Here is a 15397-nt window from a genome sequence, read left to right as displayed (position 1 = left end):
CCTGCGCCCAGACACGCCTCACGACACACGAAGGGGGGAACCTTTTCCAGCTTCGTCTTTTTCTTGGACCTGATTCTCATCCTCCCACCTTCATTTGTTCCCAGGCCAGCCGTGGCTTTTGATTACTCGGCGCTCGATTAGATCCACCCTATCTGCACCCCCTGCCTCGCTCGGCTCTTGACTTCCGGCTTCTTGTCCCTTCTTCAGCAGCAGCACTTGGTCGGGTGTGTCACGTTACCTGGGCAGTATCACCCCAGGGATTCGTCCAGCAGCACCGCCCATAGCAGGAACCAAGCATCAGTACACTGTACCCAGTACCTGCGTCCAGCACCAGTACCGAGACCAATACAGCACGCGCATAGCACAGCACAGCACAACACACGCTACAAGTCGGTACCTTGGCCGGTCTTGTTCTGCCTCGTCCCTACCTGCAAGCTAGAGAGACTCTGGCATCCTCTCCTTTCCGGCCCTGATAGCTGCCCAACTGTCGATCTCCTCCTCGCGCCTCCAACGAAGTTTCCTCACCGGTAGCAGATCAGGCAACTGTTCTTTGCTCCTCCTCTTCCTCCTTCCCCTCCTCCTCCTCGTCCTCGTCCTTGTCGTCCTCTCGACGTGACGACGCCCACGCTCCCGCGCAGCCGTCTTCTCAGTCAAGGCGCGCCGCCTATCGAAAGCTGTACTGCTGCCACGGGAGTAGGGTGTGCCTGAGCCTCTTCTCCCTTCCCTTCTCGCTGGGTCCTCATCGATCCGGGGGACCGAAGTAGGCTCAAGCCTAACCTGCTACTGCGCCAAGCCTAAACTGTCGTCGAGACCTTGTGGCGCAGTTATCGGGCTAAAGAAACCCGCGTCGATTTGTTGTGTGTTTGCGTGTGTCTGTGTGTGTGTATGTGTGTGTGAGCGTGTGTGTCTCCGTCTCTCTGCTTGGACGAGAGGGAGAAAGAGAGAGGGCTTTGAGAGCTTTCTTTTCTTTTTTCCCCTTTCTTTCCCCCCCTCTGTTTCCTTTCTTACTACCTCCCCTTCTTTAAAGGGGGTTTGTGTGTGTGCGTGTGTGTGTGTGTGTGTGTGTGTGTGTGTGTGTGTGTGGCACTGTGTGGTCTGAACGTGGACGTTTTTCCTGCGTCTTGCGTTGGCCCTTGGCTTCCGACCTTGGTGCCGCGCGCAAGCTGGCCCGTCTCTAACCAGCCTTCCGCCGTATCACACACATCACATCCCATTATCTCGGCACCTGGCGACCATCTCCAGAAAGATCCTTGTCCTTTGCCCCCCCCCCCCTCCCTCTCAGTCCAAGAGGACGGAAGCTCCACGTCCTCTCACACACATCCTGGACTTCATTCGAGCAGTCACCCTGCGCCTTGATCACCAAGGGGCCCTTCGAGACGCGCCCACACACACTCTCTCTCTCTTTCTGACGTTCTCCCCCCCCTCCCGAGGCTACCAGCTTTGCCCCTCACGGTCTGACCACACTGCCCTGCCTGCTGCGTACACTTTTCTTCTTCGTCCAGCTCCGCCTCGCCAGAGGGATACGTACCTCATCGGCGTCCACAGTACCTGACTGCAGGGCAGGATCTGACCCTTCCTGAGCACCAACCCCTGCCCTGATCCTAGTCATCCTAGGCAGGTTCAAGCGCATGTCCATCTTCCTACTACCTACTACATCACGCTTCCCGGTCCCGGTCAACACGCCTGGGTCTTTAGGTCTCAGGTTGTCGGATCGAGAAATTCTTCCTTGTTGTCGTCAACCTTTCTTCACTCACAGCCTCTTTCCTCTCCTCACCTTCGCTGCTCTTCCTGCTACGAGTCAGCATCTCTCCTCGGCCTGAAGAGTGGCAATAGGCGATTCCCCCGCGGGAGAAGGGGAAGAGAGAGATAGAAAGAGACAGAGAGACACACACAGAGAGACACAGAGACAGGGACAAGGAGAGGAAGAGAGAGACACACACAGAGAGAGAGAAAGAGAGCATTGGCCTATCATCTTCCACCTGATACTTCCCATGGAATCCGCGGCTGCGCTTGCTGCCTGATCAACTCGTCGTTTCTACTCGCGCTGATCTGGGACACTGGCCCTGTTTGCTGGCTGTCAACCCTGGACACACGCGCACCCAACTTTTTTTTTTAAAATTTTTTTTTTTATCCTCTCACATTTTTTATCACCCGGGGTCCTGGGTAGTCAAAGTACTGTACTTTGCCTCACATACATAGTATACCTGACCACCCAGCAGCATGGAACAAGGGCATACAGGGAAGCGGCCTCGCCTCTCGACTGGATGGCCAGCGGGCCCCTCTCATCATGCTCTGTCACTTCCTCCGCCGCCTTTAACTACTCCTGCTCACCATCCACAACCTCTTCCTCCTCCTACATCTTCTCAATACTCCCCCTCGCCGCACTTTCCTCCTTCTCCTCACTCATATCCCTCGCCGCATGCCTTCCCCCCCAGGCCTCAGGACTATCCTCCTCAACCTCCCTCACAACAACAACAACAACAGCAACAACAACAACCGCCACCACCACCGCCGCCGCCACCACCGCCGCCGCCGTCATTGTCACAGCAGCAGCAGCAGCAGCAGCAGCAGCAGCAGCAGCCGCCGCCGCACTTCGATGACCGTAGGCAGCATGAACCAGAGAGATACCCGCCCAGCCAGGATCACCGTCACCATCTCCCACCCTCACCAGTGCACCAACCTTATGCACCGCAAGCCTACCCACCCCCGATTCGCGACTCCATGGTGAAGAGGGAAAGCGAAGACATCAAACTACAATTACCCCAGATCGTGAGGGCCAACTCGAATGGTCCTGACCAGTCCCAGTCTCATCTGCCTCCACCGCCGCCTCCTCCCCCACCATCTACTGCTGCTGTGCATGGCCATCCGTCTACCGGCCACATGGAGGAGAGGAGGCATATGAGCTACGACAACGGCCCCGGGCCGCAGCTGTACCGTCAGCCTTCCTATCCTCCTCCGCCACACACCCCGCTGTCTCATCCTGGTGGTCCTACCACCCCATATGAGCAGACCCAGATGTATCCTCCGCCGCCCATGGGACCAGATGGTACCTATCCACCCATCTCCTATGCAGCCACGGCTGGGAAGCGTAAATCTCAAAGAGCTTCACAGGTATGTCCGCTGAGACCCATGTGTATATATCCCCTTCCAGGAACCAAGACATACTAAGTCCGTTTCAAGGCTTGCGATAGCTGTCGGCAGCTCAAGGCGAAATGCGACGAAAACAAGCCTTGCAAGAACTGCCAGGAAAAGAACATCGTCTGCAACTACCGTGATCCGGCCCCCAAGCAGTGAGTATACCAAATTTCCCCCTCCTCCCTTTCCCCAAATTTTCTCCCGAGAAAATTCGGGGCGTAGTCCGCTCTGACCAGAAATCATACAGGCAAGATAAGGCCACCCAGGATATCCTGGAGGCAGTGCAGAAGCTGCTCCTGGCAGATAGACGAGAGATACTTGGCGAGCTCGTGGCAATGAGGAACGAACTCCGAGAACTCAAGACTGGTGGACAAGTGGTTTCGGTACCCATCTTCCAGGGCAATACGTTGCCCGAGAGCAAGAGCCTGCCTCGTGTGGTAGACAATGCCCTTGTGGTGGATACCAATCGTGCAGTGGAGATACCCCGTGCATCGGAAATGCATCACCCAGTGTCTCCTCCGACCCAGATGGCCGAAATCGAAGAGACGGTCTTATCCTCTCCCGGGGAAGGGCCACCAGCAAACGGCAACATTCCAGATCCTGAGGCTGCTACCAAGAGAATCCGGCAAATGGAGACCGAAGATGAGGCTGATGAGCCGCCAGGCCAAACAGTCCGACCCCAAGAGGCGCCATTTCCCCACGATCACACAACCCCGGCAGGTCGTCTACTCTCGTGGCCCTCGATTCGGAGAATAGTCGGGCCAATGTTAGACAAGGAAGGGATCAAGTATATCGACAATTACCCACAACGCCGAGAGGAAAGCCGCGGCCAGTTGCCCCTGTTCGGACGCGGTGATGGATCCACCAAGTCAACGACTGAGCCAGTCCCGACTTACGAGTACCTGGACCTTGCAGACGACAGTTCCCAAGCCGGTGACCATCCGTCTCCCTCGACCGGAACAGACTGGGGACCTATCGGAGGCCCATCGCCGCCAGGAAGCTTGCCAAGTGATTTGCATGCAAAAGTGAGCCGGACGGATAGTCCTCTGGATTTCGATGAGGGAAAAGTATGGAAATATGTCGGATCTTACAAAACTCACATACAGAACATGCATCCCTTGATCCCTCCAGAGGATCTTGATGCTATGGTGGTCTCCTTCCTCGACGATGTCGGTGCTAGAAAGTCCAAATCCCAGGCAAAATTTGTCAGCGCGCCAGAAGGAGCAATGCAGTCGGCAACCTCCGATTTCGACAGGAAGCGGAAACGATCACCCGGACCGAATGGCGCCGAGCCGGGCCCGCCGTCCAAGAGAAGTAGACCTCAGCGCTCTTCCAAGCACGCCTTGGTGCTTCTGGTGCTGGCATTGGGCAAAATCTGCTCATGGAGGGAGAGAAAGCTCCCTGAGGCGGTCGACAAAGATTCTGCTCCGAGTCACGGCTCACCAATCGTCCGAAATGGTCACGTCACATCACCGAACCAGAGCTCCCCTCCAGCGAGTGCAGTCTCACAGTCTCCAGGACAGGCCGGGCTACCGTCGCCTAAGGATCACGACCGGTCAATCGCGAGCAGGCGGTCATCCGTGCAGGCCTCGGGTATATCGGGTCCTACCAGCGCAGCATCGCCCGCACCGCTGAAGAGGAATTACGAGGTGATTCCGGGTCTTGAATACTTCGCCTACGCGACAGACATACTCGGCAATCATTTCGGAAGCTATGAACTGAGCCAAATACAAGCACACATCCTCGCATGTCTGTACTACGGGCAGCTGGGACGTGTCCTCGCAAGCTTTCGTCATATCAGGTTTGCCTGCCAGATGATTGTGGACAAACTTCAGCCGCAAGTATACCCTGCATTTCTAATAAAATTTCGGCATTGCTGACAATAAACTAGTGCTATGGAGCGATTGAGCCGGTTCCTGAGCTTCGATTCTGGGAGGGTTGTCTCGCTCAGAGACAATAAATATCTGGTTACATTCTGGACATGCTGTCAGCTGGAGAGGTGAGGAGTCAGCATTCCGGTTCACCAAAAAAAGCATGATGCTAACGGTCGCAGCGACATCCTCGCCGAACTGAACCTTCTGCCATCAGGAATCCTCCAATACGAAGGCCTTCTGCCGTACCCCGACATGACAGTTCTTCATGACGAGCTAGGCTTCTCGGAAGAGGTAGTTAACAGTTACATGGCGCAGCTTTACTTACGCAAACGGATGAACGAGATATCCGGTCAGCTGTACAATCCTAAGCACAGGCCTGTGTACGACGAACAAGTGGACATCACTCACAATATCGAGTTGATGCTGGCACACAAGGACGTGTGGGCTATGAAGTTTGCTTTCGATGTGAAAGACGATCCCTCAGAGGACATCCTCCACGCCCGTTTCCGCGCCAAATTCTGGGGGGCCAATGTCATCACCTACCGTCCATATATCGAAAACATCATGCGGTGGTGTTATGGCCGATGTCATCCGGAAGAGGCCCGCGATCTTCCACAATGCACGTTGCTGCGCGATTACATGCACGTCAAAAATCCAGACGAGCTACCTCCCGGGGTTCTTGACAACGCTCGAAAGGGAATAGCGGCGTTGATGCAGAGCACACAGGCCTTCCACGGCTTGAAGGACAAGCGTTTCATCATCACCAATGTCTTTGGAACAGCACATGCGTAAGAAACCCATATATTTTTTTATTTTTTCTTCCGTTTCTTAATTAGAGAATCCATGCTGACCTGAGTCACAGGCAATGGGGCAACCTCATTACGCTTCGTGCAGCCTACGAGGATCCAGTGCTCGGGCCGGAGGTTGACGAACCAGAATTGCGACACATGCTCAGGAAGACCATCGAGTTCCTGGAAGTTGTTGCCCAAGACTCGAGCAGTCTGGCTGTTGACCTAAGGATCCTGAAAGGACTGCTAGAGTCAATGCCGCCGAAGGACACACTGATATACGGGATGGCCGCATTCCCGGACACGCCGAAGCCAGAGGAGGAAGAGTTCAAATCACCCACGCCCGTCGTATTCAACGGACCCAGCCCGCACACCAGTACAAATACCCCGAACCACATGAACCAGTCGACGCCAATGGACTGCTCTTGAAGCACACATCAACCTCGCCTGAGCGATCCAGCGCGAACGCACGTGTTGAACACCATGGGAATTGCTACCTTGACCGAGACTGCACATGGCTGCTCAAGGTCGGGTGCGCAGTATGTTATTTCAGGGCGATTAACGCTGTCATTGCACGATGTTATCGAGCTTGCCTCCCGGCTTCGACGCTACTACTTCATAATGACAAAGGTTCGAAGGAAACGAATACAAGTGCGCTTGTACATGAATATTCTAAAACCAAAAAGATGAGTAAGAGAGAAGGAAAAAAAAATTACGCCACCAGAAAAAAAAATAGAAACAAAAAGACAGGGATGGAATGACTGGTATCTGCAGGGCCTACAGAACACTGGAGTAGGAGTCTTCACGGACGTAGCTTCGCGCCAGATGTGGATTCCGGTCTGCTTTCTCTCGTTTCCTTCCAAACTTTCCTGCACACATCTTTTCACACTAATGTTCCACGGAAAAGGTCGGATGGAAGGAGGAATATGCATGGGGCTTGATGGGAGGGGTCAGGTGCGGTTTTCTACAGTGTTATCAAAGCGCGGGACGGGGCGCCTAGCATGGGCGGGCTGGGGGGTTCTGGGTACATATATATATCCATCATCAAAATATGGAACAGGAGGACGAGTCTGGTCGGTTTGCATAGCGAGTCCAATGGGGGATTGCCATGAGGGCGGCGGGGTGGCCTTTCCTCCATCATTGTCTGTTTTGAATTTCATCTTTCTCGGGTCATCGCATCAACGCAAGCAACGGGTGGGCTGCATCCCTGGGAGGAGATACCAATTACACATCTAGGGGTCACTTGGTTTCATGTGGTCTCATTGGTCTTTTTGTTCTGGTTTCTTGTTTAGGTTTCTCGGGGTTTTTTTGGGGCTACAATTTCTTATTCCTTTTTTGCCTTCTATGATGATGAGGATACCTATGGGTGAGCGGGGTGTGGATCAACCTGTACATCTACGGTCTTCCATCTTTTGTGGTTTTTGGTGAGGGGTTTCTTTTCGATGCGTCCGCGTGTGTCGATATACTGTGGAATCAAAGGTTACCCCGTCAGGATTACACAAGCAGCCTGGAGAAAGCAATCAAGCTCTCAGGATGTTTGGCCGAAATGATACGCTCTGCTCGAATCAACTCTAAACTTTCCTTTGCTTTCCCGGCACAAGTGATATTGGTGTGGGGCTCCGGAAGAAGGGGGGGGGGGGGGGGCAGGGTGCCTCTGGCTTTTTTTTCTTCTTCCTCGTCCTATCCCATATGCAATGCCACCACCCATTCATTCGTTCATTGCCTATCCAATATGCTCGTTGAAACACGTGTGTCGGACTTTTTTCGTAGCCCCCAATGCCAGCCCCGCCATCAAACATCACAGCAACACGACGATCAGGCAGAGCCAGCCGTCCGGGTACGCCGCTTCGCGCATCAGTTCCTCTAGCGGGGCCGTGAACGGCACGGGAGCCCCATGGAGCACGACGTTTGCCAGCACCGGGTCCCTGCTGCTCGGGAACAATGAGGGGAGCAGGCTACGCAGCGCGGGGCCAAGGGTCTGGGGGGTTGACCCTGTAGGAAGGGGAAGAGAGGGCACAGATAGTGGTCTTGTTAGCGAACATGGATAAGACAAATAACAGCCAAGACAGGAGGCCGGGGAGGGGATAAGAAAGGAGTGTCAAAAGAGGGGGGGTGGGGGAGGCGCGACGGCTTCGTCGGGTCGCTTATCGGGAGTCTCAACAGTCTTGCGTAATGAACGACCTTCCTCGCTTGCTCCTACCATACGCGGTCGCAAACCCGAAGGATCAGGATCGTGTCATGGACACTGGTCTTTTGTGGAAGGGGTAGGGTAGGGAGGGGGGGGGGTGTGGTCAGGGCGCGGCGTGGCCAAGGGGTCAAAGCTCTCTTTGTCTCTCTCTCTCTCTCTCTCTCTCTCTCTCCCTTCCTCTCTTTCCATCTCTTCCTCGCTGAAATCAGGGCAACAGAACGTAGGAAAATAGGATGATGGCTCACGGTTTGGTAAGCGAGGCTCCACGAGGGACTGCATCACCTTGAAGCTTCCCGGTGCAGATCCGCTGGCGTCGCCGCCCGGCGGTGTAGAGGGAATGTAGATACGGATAGGAACGTGTTTGAGCGGTGTCGGAGGGTTGAGAAGCTGGGCGTTGACCTTGGCGAATGAGGCGTAGTCGTCTGGAGGGGTTTTCAGACAAGGTGTCAGTCTCACATCCCAGGTCTTTCTCACTCCTTTCTCCTTCTTGGGGCTTCTCTTGGGCCTTCGTTTGTTTCTCTTGAGCATCCCTCCCCAACTGGAATCAGCCATCATTTAGTGATGGGGTGGAGATCATGTCAACGGCAAGCAAGGCCAGAGAGGGTGGAGGTAAGGGAGGGGTTCCTGTGCCCTGACAGTTGACGTGCAGCAACGCGTAGATCTCGAGAATGTGATCAGGGAGTGGCATAAGTGGAGATGGTCAGGAAGAACAGCAGATGATCGGAGCGATGTTATCTCGGTCGTGGAGCAAGTCTGAGCGCCGGAGTCGTCGAGATTGTGGGGAAAAGCCGATAGATGGCAATGAGACAGGATAACCAGTCGGGATCAAACTTACTGTCCTGCACCGCGTTCCAAAGGGCCGTGGTGTGTTCTTTGGAGAGGCTCATGATCTGTTTCGCGTTGCCGTTGCGGATGAAGTCGGCCTGGGTTGTGGGGGAATTAATATCCAGCGTCAGCGTTCAGCCCAACAGGGTCTCCCCTCCCTCTTTGCCCCGTCACGGAGCACTCGAGTACCAGTTTTTTGACATGAAGAAAAGAAAGAGAAGGAAGAAAAAGGACCGACTCACTTCCTTCACCCCGTTGAGAAACGTATCTCCTATGTCCCACTCGTAGCCGTCACCTACCTCCAACCTCCAAGGCAGCTGGGGCTGATACAAATCCACGAGCAGGCCCACGGTCAGGTTGCGGAGCTGTATCTCCTCGTGATGAAAACTGCTGCAAGGAATGCCAAAGTATGAGGAGAGCCTCGGCAGCAACTGGGCCAGGTAGCTGAACCGCGGAACAGCAGTGATGAAGGGGCTGCCGGGCTGTTGGAGGGCCTTGTGGGCGATGAAGAGCGGCACCCTCTGGCTCCATAGCGTCTGAGGGATGCTGTTTCTGAGCTCCTGAGGATTAGGGGAGGCTGCTGCATAGGTCGGTGAGGATGGTTGTAGAGATGGTGGTGAGGACATGGCGCCACGGGTTTGCCCGCGCAGCGCAGCGCAGCGCGGCCGATCGAGTTGACCAGGCGAGCACTCTTGTTGGCCTTGGGAAGTCCCAAGTCGTCGACGACGGACAGAGGTACAGGATCCGAACCTGGTGTCAGTCTTTCTCCCTCTGGAAGGTCAGTTTGGAGACTCCTCTGCCTTGACTTCTCAGGGGAGGACGAAGCTGAAGAGGGGTGTTGATGCTGCTCTATGGCCGAGATGTCTCAGCCCCGTCGAGCTCGTCTGGTTTTGTGATGCCCTGTTCGCAAGTCCCGGCCCTCGATATTTCTGGGTGGTCAACCATCGATCCCGTCTGACAAGCTGATGCTTTCTTTTGGAAGAGATCCTCAATGGTGGAGAGATCTGCCCATGACCCGGGGCTTGGGCCTGTCGTCAAAAACCGACGCAAACGCAAGAATACACACGGTGATGGCCTCACATGAGGTCGGGAAGGTGCGAGGGTGAGGGTTCGCACCTGGTCGCGATAAGCGATAAGTCTGATGGACGCCAAGCCGGGTTAAGCCTAGCATCAACGGCCCCACCCGACATCCGGTAGTGTGAGCAGCCTCCGTTCTATCTGGAACTTTCACTATACTCACATCTCACTTTCTCGAACGCCTCATCAACAGTCACGCGGTGGGCGGCGCACCCCTCCCCCCCTGCGATCTCCAGGAAGCTACATGGTTCCTCACAATCGTTCCTTTAATTGCATAAACACCAAGCATCTGTGAGCTTGTCATATAGCATGGCACTAATGTTCCTTGCAAGTACCTTGCATCTGCTACTTCTCTCGCCTCCGCAAATCCTTCCCAGCTCGGCTGTCAGAAACGTTACTCTCTTCATCCTGTCCCTTCTTTTCTTCTTTGCTTTTCTTTCTTTTTCTTCCTCCCCTTGTCTCTGATACGAACCAGAATTATCGTCCCACGGGAAACATAGGAATCAGTAAGACATGCATCGTCTCTACTTTCTCTTTTCTCTGTTCCCTCGTAATTTCTCACCCCAGTTTGCAAACGATCGGAGCGACCTGGTCAGGAACCCCTTTGCGAGGGCAATGTTACACGGCCAACTTGTCGACGTGTAAGCTGCAGGGGGGTGGGGGGGGTGTGTGGTAGAACAGCAGATGAGATGGTTAGATGAGTATCTGCGTGGTTCGGGAGACAAGGTCCGCGCTCTGTTGTACTGTACATTTCCCTCACTGCATGATTTCGATGGCGGGAATTGCTAGTGGGCAGGCCGCCACTGCCCCCCTCCTCTCCGTTTCGACACACCCAGTCACCGGTCCAACATACCCGCCCGCCCTTCCATGACCGGTGTTTGCTACTGATGAGACACACCAGCTCCCCTGCCTCCAGGCTCGAGAGGAGGAGGCACGTCAGGCGCAACCCCTATCACGTTATGTGTGTGTCGCAGGGGTGTGACTGCACGACGACTCTGGGGGGAAGCGGAAGAGGAGAAAAAGAAAAGTGAACAAGCAGAAGAAACAGGGCCTCTTATAGACTCGACCTTTTAGGAGATCAAATACCCAGGTCTTCTTCAATCAAACTCCGCGACGACGGCTTCCGCCAACGCCACGACCAGGTCCCGACAATACCCTCCGGCCGGACAGGCCCTTCTTGCATGTGAAGGATGCTATGCATGTCTCCATTTGTTCTAGCACGCGCAGCTTGGCCGCCTCGGTCAGAGCGCAATGCATACCGGTTCCCAATGAGCTGGGACTTAGCTCTTGCAGGAGCGGCATGCCTGCTTGCATCCGTGCCAAGTCATTCCGTCCCAGGGGAAGGGAAAGAAAACACACACGTCGAACCAACGTTTCTCGACCGTTTCCTCCCCCCACTCCTGGCCCCGGCCCTTGTCGACCGAGCACTGCTGGTGTGTGTGTGTGTGCTACAGAACACCTGTGGTAATCCAAATCCGTCGTAGAATGCAACCATTGTTTTGTACTTGCGTGCCGTGATGAGTTCTTCTCTTTCCTCATTGCTCACAACCTTTGGGTACACCACCACACCGTTGAAATTCCTTCAGCCCCCTTCCCAACTTCCCAACAGAAATGGGGCTGTCGGGTTGGACTCTGTTCGCGGCCTCAGGTGATCTCGTGTACAATCTTTTCCCACCACCCCTGATTTGCAACCCCCTGGTCAACTCACGGTCAAGAGGGGCGGGTCAGGTGGCCTGATCTGCAGCGATGTACTCAACTCACTTCCCGCCTTGCCGCTCCAAATGCAGGAGTAGTGGTATGAAAACCTTCAAACATCCACACAAACATAGTAGTACAGCATTATCCCCAATTGGAAGGTGTCTCTTCCAGACCGCTTTCCGAAGTACCCATCATCAATAAGAAAATAAAGAGGAAGAGAGAGAGAAGTAGAGTTTGTGTGGCTGGTTTGAGAGAGAAGGCGGAGGGGGCATGTAATTACATGGCGACATCTTGAAACTTGTAACAGTACCTACCTGTACATCCAGTGCCTACCCTTTTTTCTTTCTCCCCAATGCCCACTGCGGGTTCCCAACAGGGCACTTTTGCACAAGACCACTTGTGCCATGCATGCTCTTGCCTTGCCAGCAAAGTGACATGTTTTCTCAGTCAGTCAGTACCCAAAGAAGAGGAAGGGGGGGCAATGGTGGGGTTTGTTCATGAGCACAATGGCAGGAGTGGGTTCCTGACCCCGGGGCCCACCTCAGGGAAGGGGCAGCATGAAAGATGTACGCCCAATGATCAGTACCGTAGAAAGGAAAAAGTAAAACATGTTGGACTGTGGTGCACGCGCACAGTCAGGGTGCTGAATTGGGTAACCAGAGCGTGGATAATGTCACATCTCACTTTTGATGCATCTCTGGTTCCTTCCCTCTCTTCTTTCATTGATGTTACATAAGAGAATTCATGATAAATACAGAGACGGTCTGAAAGGAACAAGAAACAAAGGACAAATAGAAAATAAGAAACAAGAAGGAAAGTAGGTGAGGGAGGGAAGAAAAAGCAAGAGGGGGGGGGGGGGGCGGGTTTTCTTCTGGCTTTTCTTTTGTCATCATCATCGGCAGACTTGATGCATGTGTTTAATGAACATTCATAGTGATTGAACCTCGACAAGTGAGAAAATGGGAAACCAACCAACTAATTCATGCTAGCTCATCAAGACCTGAAAAGGAATGCGGTTGGGCTCACATGCATGTGCCAATCCAAGTTCAGGCTCATCTGTTTGCTGGGCAAGTGTTCACAGGGGAAAAGCAGGATGTGCCATGATGCATAAGCAACAAACAACAAGCGGAGTTTTTGAATGGCTCTCTCTTATCTAAAGTACTGCTATAGTACATAATAATAACAAAAATTAAGTTGAGATAACCTCAGGTATGCTGAAGAGCAAGATGATGTGTATCTACTGCTCTCTCCATAGTGTGCTGTTCTCCCGAATGACTTTGGAGCAGATGTCTTCATACATCTATATTTATGATGGTGGCCAGGTACCATTGGATGCCTCCACACCACCGAGGGCCTCACTCTAAAGCAATGATATCATGATCCATACAGATCTATGTGAGAGTACCAGCTGGAGAAAGTGCCGAGTATTTGGGGGACATGGTCAGTCTGAGGCACTGCAGTTCCCACAATGCCCTTTTCACTTACGCGATGCACAGCAGACAACCCTCTGAAGGGGAGACAGGGTGAAGGGGGGGGCCAGTAGTGGAAAGATTGCAGGCCTTCTTCAATCTCCACCAAATTGATGGCCACGGGGCAGGTGGAAGATGCAAGGACTTGGTCGAATGGATCCTGTGCTCAAAGCACGTGATACGACCGCCCAGAACATCCAGGACATCTTGACCAAGATTAGGAGAATCTACAATACAGGACAGCATTACAAATGAAAAGAGAACCCCAAGATATGCTTTCTTCTTCCCACTCTTATCTGTTCATTAAGTCGTCAGTGTCATCAATCATGATTAGGAACGGTACCTCCAGTCCAGGACTGTTCCATCTGTCGCGTGGAGCTGGCAGGTTCCGCAAAACGTCCTCCTCCAATAACAAGTTGTCATCAAGTCACCCCTGGATTCAGTGGATGCTGGACCATCCAGATCAAGCCACAATCTTGCCGTTGAGGTACACAGCCTTATAGAACCTCTCACTCCACTCCTTCAGGAAATCGGCGCTCTCCAGGGCGGTCACCTCGAATAGGAACTGCTCCGGGTCAACATCCCCACTCATGATATAATAGCCAAACGCGCTCACACTGGAGAAGATGGCGGCGTCATACAGAGGAGGGATGTGGCCCCTGCTCATGAAGAAGTCCTTGTCGGACCGGGGAGGATGGTAAGTACCGCAATGGGTACAGCTCCTGGCGGGATCCCATGTGAGCTCACGCATCGTCACGACCTCGGCACAGGCTTCGAAGGGAAGTTTCTCGGTGAGGCGGAAGGCAGGCAGACACCAGGGGCCCTCTTCGCAGTCACACATCTCCTGGAAGGCGCCTGTCTCGAGGATCTGTCTAGGTGTGGAGCCTATGATGAAGATGTCTTTCTTGACGTCGAGATAGATGCCGCCCTGAACGGATGGATGCCTCTGGTCAGTCCGCGTCCTTGTCATGTCATGGCTCGACAGATGCTTCGAATACGGCGTGATGTGTATGTGTATGAGCATGAGAAGTGGAGAGAAAGAGACAAGATAAGTGTCAGAAATTACCCTAGGTTTGCCCCTTTCGGCCTCGCGGTCAATCTGCTGGGCGATGGCCGGAACATAACGCAGACAGCCATCACCATCGTACCAGTCGGTCTCGTTGCCATACTGTCCAACGTCCGGGTAGCCCAAGTCCAGTACGGACAGCCTGACGTAAGTTTCGAGGGCAGCTTCGCGAAACTCCATGTTGACGAAAAGAAGGGGCGAGGGATTGTCCCCAAGGTCCACCGTCGGGGAGATACGCCGCGTGGTGGGGTCGAGCAGCACCACTCGGGTTGGACGGTGCTTGCGGTCCTCGTCGAGCGCCGCGCCGATGATGAGCAGGCGGAGCTCGGCCGATAGCTCTGTGAATTTGTGAAAGACGGGAGATTTTTTCTTGGCAACGGCCTTGCTGCACATCTCGCTCTTGCCCTGCATCTTGGTCATCCTAGGCACTGGCTGTTATGCTGGTGTTGATATGTGCGTGTGGTTCGAGGATGGCAATCTCTTTGTCAGTCGGTTGATGTGGTGTCGGAATGAGAGGCTGGCTCGCAGTTGCAATGGTGGTGGTGCAGCAGGTGCGGGGGGGGGGGGGGCGAATGAACACCTGCAGATCAAGATGCAGGGCCGACACCGACATACACACGGCGGGGCGGGATTCCCAGCCTTGGTCTAATGGGTAGACAAGAGTGAAAAGAATGGAGCGGAGAGATGTTGGCTAAAAGATTGGGAAAGGAAGTGTGGGAGGGCGGGCAGAATGGACGATTTCGAAAGGTGAAAGTCGACAATTGGAAAGAGGGGAGGAGAAGATATGTTGGCCGGCTGCTGTTGCTTGCTGAGGTAATGAGGGCAGGTACCTCCTAACAAAAACATTGGCGCCTCGATTGTGAAGCCAGCAGTTGTACACCCAAAATAAGATGACGCAGCTCTCATCCAAGGCAAGTCAAGTCCGCTTCGCAACTCGGCTCTATTTGGAGAGATTCGCCTCAGACTAGGGTGCTCGTCACGAGAGTAAATAGAGTCGTATGGTGGATTGACTCGTATCAAATTACTGCGAGGGCCTGGGGCGGGTAGGGGGGGGGGGGTGGGTAGTACGTGCAAAGTGGCAAAAGACAATTGAATGTACTGAGGAATGAGAGACATTATGACGTGCAGTAGATGTCTGCCGGATTGTATTGCTGCGAAGAGAGTCTGGGGTCGGACTCGAAACTCCTGTACGCACTCGCCAATTTGTGTCTCTATATGCGAGGCTCGAAGATGGTGAAGTCTTATTTTCCTCATCCTGCAAAGTCTCAACCGCACTG

At 53.8% G+C, this 15397-nt stretch overlaps 3 protein-coding genes across 3 annotated transcripts; 1 reads left to right on the top strand and 2 right to left on the bottom strand.

The window, feature by feature from the left end:
• Window positions 1-2820: 2820 nt before the first annotated feature.
• M406DRAFT_216035 (uncharacterized protein) lies at window positions 2821-6043 on the top strand (the record flags this gene model as incomplete). The annotated part of the gene is made up of 7 exons (XM_040915477.1): window positions 2821-3111; window positions 3181-3290; window positions 3383-3464; window positions 3552-4976; window positions 5037-5134; window positions 5189-5797; window positions 5872-6043. Coding segments are annotated over 7 exons (2787 nt in total), but the record flags the coding sequence as incomplete, so codon positions are not given.
• Window positions 6044-7595: 1552 nt separating this feature from the next.
• M406DRAFT_342978 (uncharacterized protein) lies at window positions 7596-10000 on the bottom strand (the record flags this gene model as incomplete). Its single annotated transcript, XM_040921822.1, has 5 exons — window positions 7596-7789; window positions 8231-8407; window positions 8821-8908; window positions 9053-9356; window positions 9927-10000. 5 exons carry the CDS (start codon window positions 9998-10000, stop codon window positions 7596-7598), a joined length of 837 nt encoding a protein of 278 aa, XP_040771778.1.
• A 3517-nt stretch (window positions 10001-13517) lies between these two features.
• On the bottom strand, window positions 13518-14540 carry M406DRAFT_334416 (uncharacterized protein; the record flags this gene model as incomplete). Its single annotated transcript, XM_040920936.1, has 1 exon — window positions 13518-14540. The coding sequence occupies one exon, from the start codon at window positions 14538-14540 to the stop codon at window positions 13518-13520; it is 1023 nt and encodes a 340-aa protein (XP_040771777.1).
• Window positions 14541-15397: the final 857 nt, after the last annotated feature.

This window comes from Cryphonectria parasitica (assembly GCF_011745365.1).
Source record: "Cryphonectria parasitica EP155 unplaced genomic scaffold M406scaffold_9, whole genome shotgun sequence".
In the NCBI taxonomy this organism is placed as follows: domain Eukaryota; kingdom Fungi; phylum Ascomycota; class Sordariomycetes; order Diaporthales; family Cryphonectriaceae; genus Cryphonectria; species Cryphonectria parasitica.
The sequence above is the reverse complement of the archived record's forward strand: the minus strand, read 5'-3'. Positions and strand labels throughout refer to the sequence as shown.